General features: G+C 37.8%; 1 protein-coding gene across 10 annotated transcripts; it reads right to left on the minus strand.

The window, feature by feature from the left end:
- Window positions 1-1,478: 1,478 nt before the first annotated feature.
- LOC101165450 (circadian locomoter output cycles protein kaput) lies at window positions 1,479-17,046 on the minus strand. 10 transcript variants are annotated; one of them, XM_023955983.1, is made up of 24 exons: window positions 16,754-17,046; window positions 14,596-14,665; window positions 13,859-14,012; window positions 13,354-13,442; window positions 12,851-12,910; window positions 12,533-12,681; window positions 11,773-11,864; window positions 11,326-11,415; window positions 11,020-11,140; window positions 9,901-10,014; window positions 9,595-9,716; window positions 9,416-9,498; window positions 8,949-9,055; window positions 8,699-8,846; window positions 8,509-8,584; window positions 6,501-6,642; window positions 6,208-6,311; window positions 5,165-5,287; window positions 4,816-4,974; window positions 3,939-4,142; window positions 3,321-3,514; window positions 3,106-3,235; window positions 2,705-2,836; window positions 1,479-2,430 (listed from the first exon to the last, which is right to left on the minus strand). In XM_023955983.1, the coding sequence occupies exons 4-24, from the start codon at window positions 13,368-13,370 to the stop codon at window positions 2,086-2,088; spliced, it is 2,712 nt and encodes a 903-aa protein (XP_023811751.1). In that variant the 5' UTR covers window positions 13,371-13,442; window positions 13,859-14,012; window positions 14,596-14,665; window positions 16,754-17,046; the 3' UTR covers window positions 1,479-2,085. The 10 variants fall into 10 exon arrangements, with proteins under 10 accessions (XP_023811751.1, XP_023811738.1, XP_023811759.1 ...); XM_023955970.1 differs by having other exon boundaries at window positions 2,705-2,839; window positions 16,794-17,045; XM_023955991.1 differs by having other exon boundaries at window positions 2,705-2,839; window positions 3,939-4,139; window positions 9,595-9,713; window positions 16,754-17,045.
- Window positions 17,047-19,050: the final 2,004 nt, after the last annotated feature.

The raw sequence follows: 19,050 nt of genomic DNA on the forward strand, positions 1-19,050 counted from the left end.
TAATGGGTTACAGTGACAGTTACCATGCATACAGTCACACACACACATACACATATATATATATATATATTTAGCTGGAGCTGTCTCACGCGCAAGCTTGCACAATACTGAGCTCAACCAGAGGACATTTCTTTAAAATAAAAAATCAATTTTCTTTATACTGCAACGCAAGAACTGATTGGCTATCGTCACGGGAAATCAATACTGATCCCCCGAGTGATACAAGAAGTAGGATCAGGGGAACGAGATGCTACACTCACACAAGCACACCCACCCACACACGCCAGCTTTCCTACACTTAGGGGAAAAAAAAGAAAAAGAAATGCTCCTTTGCCAACTATTACCTCTAAATCCAAGGCTTTTCTGTTTGATATGGCTTATCAGTGTAGGACGCAGACTGAGCCAAACTCTCTTTCCATATTTAAACGCCGATCTGGACGCAGTCCCTGCAGGTCTGAGACGAGTGAACTAAACTGCACGACGGGTTCTGAAGCCAGGGAAAAGAGTAAAAAAAAAAGAGGAACAATTCAAAACAGGAGGCACAAACCAAGACTCGATGTACCAACCGGGTCAAATTTCATGTCAAATTTTACAGAAATAACTTCCTCATACGAACCTACTCCTCATCACTTCTTATACAGAGGGAAGAAAAACAAACAAAAAAAAAACTCTTTAAAATGTAAGTCAAATTTGGGCTCACATTTAAATGTCCCCACGTCTTTGCAGCATTACCGCTTAAAGCCTTTTCCCAAAAGACACAAAGCACACAAAAACCTTCCACATTCCTGAGTGAACGGGTACCGTCCAAAACTTCAAACCCTTTACTAAGTCAAATACTCTAAGACACGAAGGGGCCGCAAAACCCACTGGCGAAACAAAGCCGGACTCATGCTCTCTCATGCGCACAGGGATAGTACTCTCAGAAAACACACACACACACCTGCACACACACGGACTCACACCACTGGTCACAAACAACGAGGTCTCGACAGTGATTAACTGTACACAACCAAATTAAGTGCTAATGTTTTCAGGAGGTTGAGGATACATCTTGTTTTTTTTTATATTTATATTTATATTTATATATATATATATATATATATATATATATATATATATATATATATATATATATATATATATATATATATATATATATATATATATATATATATATATAGGGCTCTCCGACTGCTAAAAAATAAACCCTATTATATACAAATGTAATAACCTTACGGGGTAACATTTTACTGGAAAATATATACGCCTTTGAATAATTTGCTTGAAATGGAAAAGAAAAAAAAAAAACATAATTCACTCTGTTATTGGCACTTGGAATTACTTAACCCGTTATACGTACAGTAATCATCCTGCAAATAATTCAGTTTGACTGGAATCTAAATATACTTCTTCTAATTACAAAGTTAAAAGATAAATTTTTGTCTTGGAGACACAGTGTTTCAAAGCTTCCACAAAACTCCCAAGCCTAAAAGTCGTTTTTTTTTTTTTCACCACAAGAAATCTTTTAAAGCCTGGAGAATTTTTCTTTTTTTTTCTTCTTTTTTTAAGAGAAGGGGCAGAGGGCTTTTGAGAACATTTCACTGTTCCGTCTTTGACCAGAAAACACTTAAAAGTAAAAATTCAGATTTCAAATTGACTAATAAAAGCTTACACAGTTATTTTTTTTGTCATGCAATCATATAAAATACTACATTTCTGTTAGGCTATATTGGATATTTACAAGTTTTTTTTTTCTATCATACAGTAAATCTGTACATGTTCAGTCCTCATTAACACACCCACGTGAAGAGGCGGTCATACTGTTCCAATTAGATGCATGGATCATTTTTTTTCCTGCATCGGATGAAAGTTGTGTTGTTATTTCCATCCTGTATCCACAACGACAGTCTTTGGTGAGTGGGCTCACTGACTTTCCTATGAAGGATTCATTTCATTCAGAGGAACACGGGGAGAAGCTTTCAGAAGGGGAGTGGAGAATTGAGGCAGCTGTGCAACCAAAACAAACGAGTGCAGCAGATTGATTAGAGTTCCTATTTCCCAGCTTTTCTCTTCCACCTCCAGGTTTCACTGCTGGTTGTTGACGGTGTCAGGCCTGTGCAATGAGGAGGATTTCGGCTGTTTCTGAGGCTGTGGTTTCAGCTGATGCTGGTGCCTCTGGTGGTGAGATTGCGGTTGTTGCTGCCTTTGCTGTTGGTGCCTTTGCTGTTGCTGCTGTTGTTGTTGGTGTTGCCTTTGCTGCTGTTGTTGTTGTTGCTGCTGCTGCTGCTGCACTGGCTGTTGCTGCTGTTGCTGCACTGGCTGTTGCTGCTGAGGAAGTGTGGCCTGGGTGAAAGTTCCTTGTTGGTGGAGTGGGAAAGCTGCCCGCAGGATCAGCTGTGCAGACTGGTTACTGTGGAGAAGATGGGTGCCCTGATGACAGAAAACAAAAACACAACATTTAAAAACAAAAACCCTTTTTTCCAATAGAAATAATCTCTCCCTCAAATAGAATAGAATAGTACAGAACTTTATTAATCCAACAAAGGAGACATTACCTAATGCTAACAGTTTAGTGTACAGAGGTCAACAACTGTTATAGTTAAAAATATTTATTAAGACCATTTTGTAGCATTAAGGCACCAGACCTGTTCAGAAAAAAACCCAAACCATAATATCATCAGTTAAAAACACATTGTTTTGATACCTGCAGGAATTGCTGTTGTTGTTGCTGCCCCTGCTGGTTGTTCTGTGTCACTACAGAGGTTTGGTTTTGGCTGTCAGGCTGACCTTGGGGTTGTTGGGCAGGTTGAAGAGTCAGGGTTTGGGTCTGGCCCCCCTGCTGAAATGAAAAAACAAGAGAAAATATTTATGTACATAAAATATTTATTATACTTTTAAAATAAAAAAAAATGCATTTTACTCATTTTGTACAACTAGTCCAGTTTTGTTCTGTTTTTTCAGGACTAACATCCCAAATATTCATGAATTTGAACTTTCAATAGATTTTGGAAAGGGGATCACATGTTGGCCCACTCTAAAAAATGACAACTACTCCTTTTCGTCAGCCTCACATCAAATTGCCACCCCAGATTTCTCCAAACGTACCTGCTGCCCACCAAAGGGGTTGTAAGGAGTTACAACCGGTCCCATGAACATAGACGGCACCATAACTGCACTGCATGCATGCATTGGAGCGGTCACCAGCTTGGTCACCAGCTGCTGCCCTGCAGGGAATCTGGAACAAAGGAAGGAATGTGACGGAAATGTCTATGATGGCTCTAACAGAGTTCAGAAATCTGGTGACTGAGGAGCATACGTACCTAATCTGACGGTCCTGTGTGAAGGTGGCTACAGCTGCGCCTTGCTGCGTGTTGTTTTGAGCTAGGCTGGTGCTGATCTGCAGCACGTTTGGCTGCCCTGGCTGGGAGATCATCATGGCGCTGTACAGGGGAGCAGGTACTGAGCCTTGGTTCTGTGACTGGGCCTGTGAAGACTGCTGGGACTGTCGCTGAGGCTGCAATGGGACAGAGGAGAACTTCCCATTAGATCCAGTGAAACAAAAATGTTCCACCTCATCTCTCAATTGAACTAGTTAGTTTGGAAAAATGGTTAAATAGATGTTTGTTTTTTTAATGCAGACTGTAAGTCAAAGAACACAAAAAAACAACTAGTCCCTTCAGAAAAATAGCATTTCTGATTAAAAATCTCAGTATTTACACATGAAATGCATATTGTCTCAACTTGGCAACTGTTCCGATGTTGAAAAAAATACATTACTGCTATTAAAATGGTACAAAGTCGGAGCAGGTCAATTGGTCAAAAGCAGGTGCAACACACTGGAAAATGTGGGGTTCAGCATCAATTGTGCACATGTAAACTAGGGAATTTGGGGTCTTTTCCCCACACGGTTTCAGATCATCTGTGCGCACGTCTCCCACCTGTGCCGCCGTGTTGGTCTGCTGCTGTATGCTTTGTTGATGCTGAGACGGCTGCTGCTGAATGGTGAGCTGAAGAGTTCCTGATTGGACGGAGTTTACTGGGGTTTGCTGCACCTGACCAGCCAAAGGAGCCGTCTGCGGGACTGCCCCTGCCTGAGAGAGCGGTACATTTACCGTTCCGCCCTGCTGCTGCTGTAACATCTGCTATAAGACACAAATTGGCAGTGGTTCGATGATTTGCACTTACAGTAAATTATGCCTTTTTCCCCCTTTAAACTAGTCAATTTAGAGATAATTATCTCTCCAAGATGAACATTCAAGTAGTGAAGGGTTTGCTGCTGTCTTTTCTTCTTACCAGAAGTTAAATACATTATAATTTACTGTCATCCAGATTTAGGTCAGGCTAAACCAGGTACGATTAAAAAGGACAAAGCCAATTCCCAGTACTGCTCTCAGAGAATAACAGTTCTGTTCAATCAAGCAATTTAAAAAAAAATGCATTCAGCTATTATATTGACACTGTTATTTTCTGTTGTGTCTCTGTCTTTTTTATGTCGGTGATGTTCAGTATTTTGCCTAATTCAGTTCACATTTTTTTTCCACTACTTCCATTTAGACTACTTTAACTAAACATGTTTTGTTTACCAATTTAACTTGGGAGGGGAAAGCTCAAAAAGTAAGAGGAATTACCTAAAAACTGCCTAAAAATCCTAATTGCCTAATCTTAGTTTTATTCTAGGTAAGAATGACTTCTGGTTCAAAATTGTATGGAGCTTACAACAGAGCAAAACAAAAAACCCAAAATGACAAATAAATCTGTCTCGCAACCTTTCTTCTAAAGTAAACGTCATGTTTGAAGAACGTTTGTGCGGCCCACCTGTATGCCCTGCCCTTGGACTCTCTGGAGCTGCTCTTGGATGTGCCGGAGCTCTTCCTGCTGCCGCTGGATGTTCGCCTGGATCATTCTGGTCCTCTGCTCCAGCTGCTCCTTAAGGTGCTGCATGGCGTTAACCTGCGCTGTAAACTCCATGGCAGGCTAAAGACATGGAAGGAAGAGGATGAAACACACACTTGCAGGAGAATTAATGGCACTTTATATGAAACGATGAATATTTAGTGATATGAATATTTAATACTCTATTGTCTGAGAAAAGTAATTGCAGTAAGTTTATTACATTTGTAAACAATGAGGATTTATGAGTTTTAAAACATAATTTCAGTCTCACCTGTACATTTGTCTGAAGTTGTTGTGTTTGTTGTTGTTGTTGCTGCTGCTGCTGCTGCTGCTGCTGCTGCTGAGACATCATGCTCGGGTTTGCACTCTGGCCTGTTGTCTGAGAGCTCATAGACTGTACACAGAACATTGAAGAGAATCTTCATTTTTGCTTACTTTAAATTATTAGAGCAAGCAGCATAAGCCTGAGCAAGGCTCTTGCCCTCACTGGTGAGTGAGGCTTTACAAAACATTTGATGCTCCCTACATGTGGCGAATTGTCAAGACACTTGGTTGTTTTCATCCCTGTGGCTATATGTTGCATAAGCAATGGATCTTCTCTCATCAACAAAGCAAAATAATACAGCAACCCATTAATGTGCTTTTACACCATGGTGGTAAAATTAAAAAACGAAAGTATTTAAATGCCATCTTTAGTTCACATTTCGAGCATTTTTCAGATTCCAGCAAACACAAAAATGCGTCCATTAAAAAAAGCAGTTTCAGTGACTGACTGATCAGTTTTCAGGCAAACTACAGTGATATTTGCTCACCCCTCCACCATACCAAAGCAGCAGTAAAAAAAAGTGTTGAGCCTAATGTTGATACAGGTGTTTAAAATTGCTCAGCAAAATATAAAGTTTCAATTAACTACCCCGAGAAGGACTGCAAAGCGCAGGACTTCCATAATTTCTGTTTCTAGTTGCTTTGCTTCGCCTTCGTAATTCCTGACCAATGAGTGAAGAGATTTCTATTGAAATGGTTTTGTTTACAAGCTTATGTTCGAATCAAGAAAGGTCACTTGACAACAGTCTGAATACAGACAACACGCAAGGTTCAGAGCTCAATCTGGACCAATATAAGCGGACTGGGTCAGGAACAAAGGGTTTTCCCAGTCTGAATACACCATCAACAGGAACCCATTAAAAAAAACGAAAACAAAAACTTTGTTTCAATTTAAAATTATTTGTTGTTATTGTTGTTGTTGTTATTATTATTATTTGTTTAAACAAGATACCTGGAAGAAAAAAAGTTGTGTTTTGCTATTTATCCTACCTGACTGCTGATCGATGAGCACCGCTGGGGAGTCATCTCCATGGTGGAGGCTAATGACTGCCGAGGAGGCGTGGCTGTGTCCATGTGTAGCTTTGGAGCTGTGGCTGCAGACACACAATTACTGAAGATCAATAATCGTATTTTAACCTGTTGGTTTCATCTTTTTTCTAGGGTTAGTTCTTTTCTTTCAACTCAGCAACAGATGTGTAGGTGACTCCATCCACTACAGAATACCAGGACATATCTACTCCACTTCAGTCATGCACATGCAGCTACAAAAGGTGTGTACGTACAAGTGCAGGTGTTGTCAGAGACGTGCGAGGAGGACTTGCGGGAGCTCCGTGACGATGTTGAAGGTGTTCGGCTTTCAAACCGCTCCAGAGCTTCCTTCAAGCTGGAGGTGTTAAGTTGAGACTCTGAGCCAGAATCCTGGTTCTGCACAGTAAAAAATACACACTTAAGCTTACTACACTGCAGCCAGAAAATACTCAACAGCTACTACACAGCTAAACCAATCAGGCAAACTGCAAACTTGATAAAATTGTGTAATTAATCCCAACAATCCCATTGACACTCCTATATTTGTATTTATGGGTGGCTGTGGAGCAGCAGTAGGGCGGTCGACCCATGATCGTAAGATTGCAGGTTCGATTCGATTTGTCGAAGTGTCCTTGGGCAAGACACTTTTGTCGAAGTGTCCTTGGGCAAGATACTGAACCCCACCTTGCCTCTGGTGCTAGGTTGGCGCCAGTGTTCGGCAGCGGAGCCGCCATCAGTGTGTGAATGTTAGTGTGACTGGGAAAATGGGTCTGTGACTGTAAAGCGCTTTGGGCCTTGTAGGTAGAAAAGCGCTATACAAGTTTACGCCATTTACCATTTACCACAAAATACATTCTTATTTTAAAAGTCAACCACCAATTGTGCAAGTTTTCACTTTAAAAGATGAGCGAGGCCTGTAATTTTCATCCTAGGTAGGCTATACCTCAACCATGAGAAACAAAATGTGAATTTATTTGTAAATTATGAAAGAAAATAAGCATTTGTTCACCTACAAAGAAAGATTTCTGGCTCTCACAGACCTGTAACCTCTTCTGTAAGAGGATCCTCTGTCCTCCTCTTGTTACCTGTCTGAATGGCACCTGTTTGAACTGGTTATCTATATAAAAGACACATGTCCACAACCTCAAACAGTTATACTCCAAACTCCACAATGGATAAGACCAAAGAGCTGTCTAAGGACACCAGAAACCAAATGGTTGACCTGCACCAGGCTGGGGAGACTGAATCTGCAATAGGTTAACAGCTTGGTGTGAAGAAATCAACTGTGGGAGCAATTATTAGGAAATGGAAGACATGCAAGACCACTGATAATCTCCCTCCATACGGGGCTTCTCGCAAGGTCTCACCCCGTGGGGTCAAAATGATCCCAAGAACGGTGAGCAAAAATCCCAGAACCACACGGGGAATTACCTGCAGAGAGCTGGGACCAATGTAACAAAGACTACCATCAGTAATAAATCCTGCAGTGCCAGACATGTCCCTCTGCTAAAGCCAGTACATGTGCAGGCCAGTCTAAGGTTTGCTAGAGAGCATTTGGAAGCATCATGCTTTGAAGCTATTTTTCAGCAAAGGAGCCAGGATGACTGATCCGTGTAAAAGAAAGAATGAATGGGGCCATGTATCATCAGATTTTGAATGAAAACCTTCTTCCATCAGCAAGGACATTGAAGATGAAACGCGGCTTGGTCTTTCAGCATGACAACAATCCCAAACCCACTGCCCGGGTAACGAAGGAGTAGCTTTGTAGGAAGCATTTTAAGGCTCTGAAGTGGCTTAGCCAGTCTCTAGATCTCAACACCAAAGAAAATCTTTGGACGGAGTTGAAAGTTCTAGTTGCCCAGCAACAGCCTCAAAGCATCACTGCTCTAGAAGAGATCCGCATGGAGGAATGGGCCAAAATACCAGCAACAGTTTGTTAAAACCTTGAGAAGACTTACAGAAAATGTTTGACTACCGTCAACAAAGTGAATATAACAAAGTATTTAGTTGAACTTTTGTTATTGACAAAATACTTATTTTCTAGCATAATTTACAAATAAATACTTAAAAAAAATCAGACAATAGGATTTTTCTGGATTTTTTTTCTTCATTTTGTCTCTCATAGTTGAGGTTTACCTATAATGAAAATTACAGGCCTCTTATCTTTTTAAGTGGGAGAACTTCTACATATATCAATAAAAATAAAGGTCATAAAAAATTAATCATAATCAGTCATAACCTTCTACAGAGGTGAAAGCTCACCTTGTCAGCATTGGCCTCTGGATTAGACTCTTCAATGCCCAGCTCTCTGCGCTGCTCAGCCCTTACCTCTGCATAGCTGCAAAAAGAAACAGAATGAGACATATTGTAGTAAGAAAACATAAGTAAATAATGGAAAACAACATGGAACATAAGGAAATTATAAAATAGGGCAACCTTAAGTGGATTGTACCTGACTACTGTGTGTGTACAGACGATAAACTCTGGGCGAGAGTTCCACTGATGATAAGTGATGTAGTAATGGGTTTGGAGCCAGATCCACTGTTGACCTTTTGTTAGAAAACGGTAGTAGCATGACTTTCCTTTCCCATACTGCAATACTGAAAAGAAGAGTGACAGAGGAGTTACGGTATAACTTTTTTAAAAACCCACAAGAAAAAAAAAAAAAAAACATTAAAAGAATGAGAAACCGTGATCCTTACAGTGTTCATGGCATTTAGCTAGCATCTCCAAGTCATCCACATGATAATAGTCATACCCCGATGTTCCAAGAACCTCAAATGGTAGATAGCCTATGATGGGCGGAGCCCTAAAAAGAGAAATATATGAAGTTATACATTTATTTGAACAAAGCACTGGTTCTTTGTCCTGCCTTACTAAGAACCCTCAAGAGTTTGAACAGCCAAAAATCACCAAATATTATAAATAACTGTTTGTTTGGTAATTTGATTAGTAGCAAAAAGTTGCTTTGAAGCACCGTTTTTTTTTCTAAAGGGCGCCTATCATGCCATTTCTAAGTCTTTCAGTGTCAACTATATCCAGACACAGAATACTATATCACCTTTGGCACACTAAAGATCAGCAGATAGATTTGTTCTAACTCAAAATGAGGACAGAAATGGCAAAGGAGCTTTAAAAAAATCAATTTAATACATGGGACTGTGATTACCTGTGGTCTAAGAAAAGGAATTTCCATTCCATGCTGTGTCTTGAGGTGAATTCTTCATTGGGTTCTTCTATGGTACACATTTCCTAATTCAAACCAAAAAAAACATACCATTTAGATTGGAAGTTTTCTCACTGCAGTGACGACCTACAAGCAAAAGTGTGTCATCGCCTCAAAACTACCTTGATAAACTGAGGTTTGGCCAATCGAACCGTTGCAACAAAGCACACCTGGTCATCAAAAGCGGGCTGTAGCGATCTCTGCAGCACCCCCGCCAAGCCATTCCTCGTCATATTTGGAACTGCTTAGCAAACAATTGTTGATTCAGCAACAAAAGTTTAAAGTGCATATGTACATTCTTTTATTCCAGATAAAATATGTTTGTCGAGCAAAACTGCATTTTGTTTTAATGGAAGTGTAAATGTGCACCCTTGTTAGCCTCAACAATATTTTCATGATCAAACCTAAGGTCACAGCTTGTAACATACCATTGTTGAGAGACTTGAAGTTGCCAATGAACTTTACGTATTCGTAGACTGAAGGTTCTTTGGGGTCGATGGCCCCTCGCAGCACATGACAGCAGAACTCCATATGATTTTTACCTAGAAAAGAAAAAAAAGTAAGGATCAGAAACAAAAATAAAACTGCACTGAAAACATTGCAAAAATGCTGAAATATTTGCTCTTAATATTTTATGTCTTAAGAACATCCAAATCAATGTCAGCAGTCTATGTTAGATCAGAAATATAATACATTAGGAAATGTTTGTTGCATCACTAAAATCAAAATATTTGTAAAGGTCTGGAATTAAATAAGAGTTTCTCCTACTAAAAATTTGTTTTGCAGTTTAAAATAAAAGCCCATTTTCACAAGTTTACTTTCTATTCAAGTATCTTTCAGACAGAACTTCAGTAAGATAACATGACCAAAAAATAAATAAACTACAGATGAATAATTATACTGACCTTACAGACAGTAAAATATAATACACCATATATAGAACCCAGTAAGATCTTTTTAAGATAGGACCTCAAAAATGTACTCTAACATTGATTTTCTAATGTACTGGAAGATTTACTTTTTCTTTAGTATGCAGTTCTAACATGCTATATTTCCACAACTTAACCTTTATAGTTATACAAAAAACCAATATGGATGCATTTGTTAACCAGATGAACATATTACAAATTTTCTTATATCACTATTGTAGGGAATTTTATAAAAACGTAAAAGAAAAAATTAAATCAAGCATTGATATGAGTGTCTTTGCATTATTACCCAATGCTTTAAAAATATTTAAGATGTTCGGCACTTAATCAACTGCTGTAGCTTGAAGTTTGGCTGCTTTGTCTATTAAATGTGAATTAAGTTTCTATTAAGCCATGAAAGTCAGGTAACTAATATACTTTTCTGACCATACCTCACAAGACATATAATGTTGTCCACCTCAGAATTTGCAGGATTTTTTTTAAGGACAGATTATTTTGGGTAGCAAACACATATTGCTTATGTTTCATAAGTATTTTAATTAATTCTGATTCAAATACATATTTTATTTCATTCAACTCTATTCCTTGAACAACAAAAAAACAGTGGGTTTGACTGACTCTTCATGTAATCCGTATTGAGGCTCTCAAGGTCAGCGGGGTGTGTGGACAGAGCCTTGTACACTTCGGAGTGTTCTCCAACCGGCAAGAAGTTTAAAAGGTTCTGGTCCACCAAGTCGGCCTGAAAAATCAAAAATTAAAAAAATGAAACACAAAAATTCATGGAAAAATTAAAAGAAACAAGACAAAGACCAAACCTACAGGTCAGCCTGACATGTTTAGTTTGAACTGAACACAGTCTGTTAAAGTTTTCCCATCATTTAGGTGGGACAGACACAATGAATAACGGCAAGACGTGTTACTCACTGGCAGGTGTTCGAGCAATGATGTAACACTCTCAGAGACGTAGAGAATGTTCCCGTCAGTCATTATTGCTATGAAGAAACCGTCCAAAGCCTAAAAAAAGGCAGACAGTAGTGTTTATAGATGCTTTACAGAAGGAGAAGACGTGAAAAAAACATGTTACGTGATTTTAAGTTAATATATAAGCATCAATACAAGTTATTTCACAGTCATAAAATACATTTTTTAAATGATCAGAATTAATCAAGATAATTTAACCCTTTAATACCTGGATTTTTGCCTGCCAAAAAAACGTGTGCTTTTTGCTTTTAAGTACCGTAGATGCTATATTAAGGCAGGGCTTTGGATGATGCATATTTGCATCAATAGGTGTCATGGGGTTCAGATAAAGCATTGAGGATTGATAATTTTATCAAAAAGATTTGTTGTTTAAAGTGAGATTTTTCTGACCTCCAGCATAAGTTGCGTGAATTCCTCGTTGCTGAGAAAAGGAGGTTTCCAGTCCTGTCTGATCTCGCTTGATTCCGACTGGGCTGCAATCTCTGATGAGCAAGAGGGGACATATTAAAACCTTCAGACAACAGAAGGAAAAGCGTTCTAAGAAATGACAAGAAATGAAAAAAACTTGTTTGGCATCAGCTCCAGAGTACAAACACAAGGCACAAGATTAATGTTTCCACTGGCTGTTAAACAGTAAGCTAGATAACGCAGAGCTTTAGGTAACAACATTTTTAGGTGTTGGTAAGAACATATGTTCGACTACAATGATGAAAATTGTGAATTGCAATTTTAAGTCTTAAAGGTAAAATATTATTAGAATAATGCATATGAAAAAAATATTTCAATACCTCATGCTGCTATAAATTACTGCTATAGTTTACATGGGTTTAACAATCATTACTCTTGATGTAGATCAAAACCGGATTTATGAGTGGAGGATTAGAAGAGTCTTGAGTAAAACTGGGAGAGAATTTACTTTCATCTATCACAGCAAAAACCACAGAGATTCAAATAATTTTTCAAATAGAAACAGAAGGGTAATAACCCAGGATGATGAGGAAGCCCGGTTGCTGCAGCACATGTAAACCCATAAAACTATTTCTCAGGTAACCAGATTTACCTCAGAAACTGCAGGGAAAGGATAAGCTCCACATAAACAGCTAAACATAAATAAAACAAAGTCAGGAAAAGATTAAAAGGGATTTTTGACCTTTGTGTTTACACAGGAAGTCGATACTTTTTTGCAGAATGGTGGACTTGTCCATCTTTCTGGTGTTGCCTGGCAACATCGTGCCAAGTTCCTTGATGAGGACATTGAACTGGTCTCTTCGTTTCTTCTCAGATTTATTACGGGACTCGCTGCAATTTAAAGCACACATATGGCATTATGAATTTTGTGTGATGGATTTTTTCGTTTCCTACTTTCCAATGAGGCTACATTTATTTCTAGTTATTATATGGAAAAGGTTTGAAGAATAAAAAACTACCCGAATGAACCCTCCAGGAGATTCCTTAACTTGTTTCTTACCGTTTTGCCTTGTCCTTCTCATCTTCTTCTATAAACCCATCAAAGATGCTGCAATCATCTCTGAAAATTGTGAAAAATAAATTTCATGTTTTTGCTTGATGATATGAGGTATAATAATCACCAATGATCAGCTGATTAGGGAACCGCAACTATAAATGACAGCTGCGAGTTTATTTTTGGAAAAAAGAGGGGAAAAAAATTAACTGTTGTGTTTCCCAAAAAGGTCAACGGCCGTTATTACTAATAGAATATAACAAAAAATGATTCCACACATTTATTAGTCTGTTTATCATACACAAAAACATTTCAGGCCAAAGAAAACGTATCTAGATTTTTACAATAAATAAGAAATAGTAACAAAAATAATAGTTAACCAACAATTTAGATATATACACCAGTTAATGTGTTTAAGTTAGAATAAACCTTAGGATATCCTGGGTCTGATTGAAAAGTGTGTTTAAACGACATAATAACGTGATTGAAAGTATGGAACATCCAGATACCCTATACTTGATGTCATGGTTGCTGCTGATCAGGGTTTTTGCTGCAATAATCTGTTCTTTAGGCGTGAGGTAGGCATTTGGAAGAGCACCTGGAGTAAAAAACAAAACAAAACGACGAGTATTATTTTCACAGTAGGTATACACTGCCTTGAAATATTGTTTCTTGCTAATCTAAAATTTTGGAATTTTTTTAAAATAATTTTTCAAATAAAATAAATAATTTTTGTCAAAATCTATAGGATTTGAATTGCATACATTTGTAACTATGGTGTGTTGACAAAAACTTAAGCAGGGCCAAATTATATTTAGAAATGCCCATTTTGACAAAAATGAAAATACCTCATAAATGTCAAAGAAACACTTATTTTTTTCTTAGTACCTCATTTAAAAAGGCTAATTTAAAAAAATATATATTATGATTTCTTCACTAAAATCCAACAGAATGAAAGCTAATGTAACTGTATGGCACAACTCAGTTCAGTATGCATGTGTCATCATTTCTCACCCTGCGTCAGCCTTTTCACAAGCTCAACTTCTTTTCTGAGGGGTGGATGAAAGGGATCGAGGTCAAGGCCGACTCAATGGTGATCTTTAGTGTTGAGGTCATTGGCTCATGAATGGAAAACCGACCACAAGAAAGTTAGGGTGGTCAATCAAAACTGCAGAAGAAACGATAATAGAATAGAAGAAAATAGGTCAAAACAGACGCGTGGAACTAAAAACTGTCTAATGTATTTAGTCTCTACTGAAATGTGGCTTTCTAGAGAGGATCCTTTTTTTCACAACACCCAGTTTCATGACTCAGATTTAGCCCAAATGCTAGCTCACCATGTTGGGTAGGCTTTACAAACAAGATATCCTAAATCATTGAATTTAAGCTTTCAAATTACACATTTCTGTCAGGTTGATTATTCAAGTGATGCCTTTTTTATTTTCTGTCTTTACAAACCTTGCATTCATTTTCTTCAATCTGCCTGACTGGCACTTACTGTTTCTGATTCTTTAAGATTCTTTCAGCTGGCAAAGAGCTGGTCTGGTGCAAACTTACAGCACTGGTAGGCTGTTTTGACCATTACTGGCATGAACTAGTTGCATCTGTGTTTGTAGTTCAGTGCAATTTCAGCATTTGTTGAAACTGGAGACGTAGAGCTATTTTGCTCATTTGTCCAGCCAGACAAATCTAGGCCTAACACTATAGGGACCCCTCCACATCCTTGTACTTTTTTTTTTTTTTAAACCTACCCTCTGGAATGTCCAACGGAGGGGAAACTTGCTGATAGCCTTCCAGGAAAGAGAAATCCACGCATTTAACCTGCAACACAACACAAACGGTCTAATTTATTACCAACATGACCCGAGAATTCAATCAATGTTTAACACCCATCTTTAGACTAGCTTAAGTTAAGGAGAATAAAAATATATGAAATGTATGCAAGTGAATTCACTGGAAGCCACAGAAATTTTAGGAATATTTATGGTGTCAAGTCTCATTGGCACATTTCCAACAAGTTTGTGCTGCCAAAATAATAGACTACAACTCCACGACCTTTCGTTTTTACCTTTAGCTCTGCTAGTTTTAAGGTTACTGTTATTGCAAACATTTCAGTTCATCAAGCTCTATCACTGATAATGAGTCGATCTTTTTTAAGTGGTAAAAATCCTAATTGCATGAAAAAAAAATATCTGGCTTAAACTGACACAATAAGCTCTCCTTCTGAAATCTGTTTGCCATGCCAGTTTCATGTACAAGCCATACCGGTTATTAGGCCAATTGGAGACTAGAATCTGAACAGACACACTAATACTTTAAAAATGAACAGGAAACATTTGTGCGTGCAACAGAAAACGACTTAATCGCCGCAAAAGAGATTTTGACCCAAGTTCGCCTAATTTTAGAGAGCAGGGATCTTCAAAAACCATTCACAGTACGTGTGGGCAAATTTATTTGACCTACAAGTACCAACAAGTTGCTTGATGAATGACTAGAAAAGGTCATGATCCGAAGCAAACTGGTCAAAACAACCATCTATACATATCCAGATGGTGTTGCTGAGGTTTTGACCTAGCTAATAACGACCTATAAAGCTTCTCAGACATGACAGCCTTGCATTCTATTCACAATAAACGATAAAATGTCAAAACAAACATGAAAATGTGCATGTCTTTAAAAAAAAAAAAAACTACTTTCTATTTAGCAGTTTATACATAATCAAGCTTAAAATAGCTTTTTTTAAATCCAAAAACTCAGTCATATTTCATAAAAATGAAGAAAACTGTTAAACTTAGACACCACAAATAAGAAATGTTGGTATATAATAAATAAGTTGAAATAGAACGTATTTTTGAATAATGAATTCGTCCCACCAGCTACCAGAAAATAGATTTTCTTTGGATGATACAGTGACTCAATGAGATGACTCAAAAATACGAGTGGGCAGGAAGGTCAAAAGTGGCTACATTAAAAAGCGAGCAGAAAAGGTCATCAACAAGCCAGATTCTACTTTAATTTGCTTTTTTTTTTTTTTTTAAATGTATTTTGGGCTTTGATTCGAGATCCACAGCCACATTAGCAGTGAAGAGCCTCAGCTAAGCTTCTTCGTTTACGAATTAAACGGTGACATGTAGCTTGACGTGTTGTTGTTGTTGTCAGTTGTTGAGGCGGAAGGATATTTAAAAGAAAAACTAGAGGAGAGCCATATTCAACGTACCTTTTAATGCCACAGGTGTCGTTATACAATCGGAGGAGCAACCCATGTAGCTAGCTAGCAAGCTAACTAAGCTAGAGCCAAAAAGTGACCGTTTGACTGAGATGTTTAATTCTCCCAATGTCCTTGTCGTAGCCTGCTAACAGCCGAAAACACTAAAGGAGAGGTGAAGGCTTTACGACACGCGAAATAAAGTAAAAATTAAACAGAGCTCAGTTTTTTTCCCTTTAAGTTAAGCTGACGCCGCGCCTGGAGCTGTCACGCAACAACAACTGACATTGAAGACAAAATAATAATCTCCAAAAACACAGCTTTTGCTCCACTGAGTGAGTGAAAGACACAAACTTAGCTTCAATACCAACAGCGCTGCTAGTTATCAAGGAAACCGGCAAAAACCCAAATACGACCGCGTGACAAACGCTCCAAACCACCGAAGGTGGAAATATTTTCGCGGCAGATGTATTTACACACATACTCAGCCGCCATGCCCGCGCATAGACACTCACCGATGAGAAAACGTGCACGCGCTCGCCCACTGATACTGGCTGCTCAAATGTGGGTCACTGGGCCTTGCTCTCTCTCGAGCGTGCGGAAACAGTCCCGCAGTCCCAACGCTTCCGCACACAAAATATATCTATCTTCTTAACAGCCGCACAATGAGCCGCCAACATAATAAATGCATCAAAATCTTTTACCTTCACGAAAACTCGACTATAGCCTCCGTGCCTTTCTTACTTGAGCGTTGAATCGAAGTGGTGGGGCCAGGAGGACTTGGGGTTGGAGAGAAAAACAGGAGCGAGGAGGCCTACTTCATATTACGACGTACAGTCATGCGCAATAGAGACAGTAGGGCGCACTATTTTGCACGTTCCTAAGCAGCAGCTGATCTTCGAAGGGGATATGATTCCGCCTTTCGATTAATTTCACCCCATGCCATTAGAGATGTATGACCCTCATTAGAAATCAAGAGCTAGACTGACTCTGTGCATCTTGGCTTTTTCCTTTTTTTCCCTTTCTTTCTCTTTTCCCCCCCGTATAGAATTAGAGGCGGGGACTGTCCAGGATGTACATTTTCCCGGTAATCTGGAATCTGTACATTATGTCCCACTAAGTCAGGGCCCTTTCACCACTAATGGGCTCTCTACACTTTTATGCAGCATGTTGTGCTTGTGTTTTTATAGAATTAGTTTACAGCCACTGAAATACATAAACAGTTTTAAGGTATGTCATATTTCTAAGATAAAAACAAAAACAAAATACAAATAAAAAACACAATTACAAAAAATGAAAACATATATATGAGATTAGTTTAATAATAGAAAGTTTAGGTTGACGTATGAATAAGTCTTTACAACAAGATGGAAAGTTGAATGCATCAATTTTAAAATGATAAATATAGGAAAATAAATCATAATGATTACTTTTAAAGATGATTTTGCTATTAATTTAAAAAGGGAGAGGAAAGTTAAAAATTACAAGAGAAACGGTTATGAGATTAAAAACCCACTTTGATTTTGAACATGCTCTTGTGGCATTTTTCTGATGATGGTGGGCATAAAGTAACTTAAGCTAAAAATTGGATTTCTGAATTGTCTTTATTCAAATTGTTGGGAATCAGGAGCAGACGCAAAAATGCAGTAGGAACAAGCTTGTAGGTGGGACATAGAGCCTACAATGGCAAGCTGCATGCTCTAGATGACTAGACTCATGTATTTTTCACTTGTCCTAGCTGGCATTTGGCTCAAAACTGAACGACTGGATAGCTCCAATATTTGTCGCCATTTTTGTTGTGCCGGTAATGTTAGGATGGGGTTGTGAGCTAGCAAGAGTGTTGGATGACGGGAAATGGGGAAGGGCTTACTCCGAGGGCAAACACTCTCGTCGTTAACTCGGAGGCAAACTTTTAACAACTACTGCTGCTCTGAAGAAAATATGTCCTAGAACATAACGCATATTTTTTTGTTTGGGCTAAAAACGTCATAATTAAAATATCACAATGAAAACGATTAAAAAAAATGAAAAGATAATCTAAGAGTGTCCTGAAAAAAAACATTATTGAGATCAATAACAAACATGTTAAATAAAAAGTCAAAGTAACTGTTTCAGAAGCTGAAAGTATGAGACAAGACAGTCACAAGCATGAAATAAAAGGCTTTGCACATGCAATACAATGAGGTTGACTCCATGTTCAGAAAGCAGAATTACAGATTTATTTGAGATTTTTTTAATTTTACGAATCTGTTTAAAACATTTTGTGGAAATGTTTAATCCAGAATTGGACGTGTTCTAAAAGCATTACTAGACATCATTTTTACAGGACTGTATTCAGGTAATTATTACATTGATTGTAACTGAATCCCTCAGAGTTTAATTCTCAGTTCAAAACCGGTACATGTCTACCAAACATCCATGTTTTGATCATAAATTATAAAGATTTGCAAACTTACAATGCACCAAAAATGTTTTGCCAAGAGGCTACAGCATAGATCTTACCTTTTTACCAAAGAGTTGTTCATGGGTATCCCATCATTTAGACTTTTATCTCACAAGTTCAACTTTTTTTTAATTAATCAAAGCTTTTTGTGGAATAACTTGCACAACCTCATATGACACAATCATAGCAGACTGTTTATCTTATAGTTTCACAGTAATTCTTTCTCATACTTATTTATTTATTCCTTTCAAGAAGCATAATAAAATAATTCTGACTGTTTCATATCTTAATTTTATTAATTTTGATCTTTTGTCTCAAATATATCTATTTTAATTTAATCCACTTTTTATTCCTTTTATTTAAGCTTTGTATCGTATATTTTAGATTAGTATCTGTTTTTATTTTTAATAGTTCGTACTTTCTGATCATTTAGATTTTGGATCAATATTTATTAAATTCCTTAAACACAATTTTTTTTTATTTAATATTAGGTTGAAAGAAATTTTCACAAAATAGGCTAAAACAGGGCAACTTTAGTCAGAGTTTTTGTTTATTTTT

The sequence above is a fragment of the Oryzias latipes genome, chromosome 1, assembly GCF_002234675.1.
Source record: "Oryzias latipes chromosome 1, ASM223467v1".
Taxonomy (NCBI): domain Eukaryota; kingdom Metazoa; phylum Chordata; class Actinopteri; order Beloniformes; family Adrianichthyidae; genus Oryzias; species Oryzias latipes.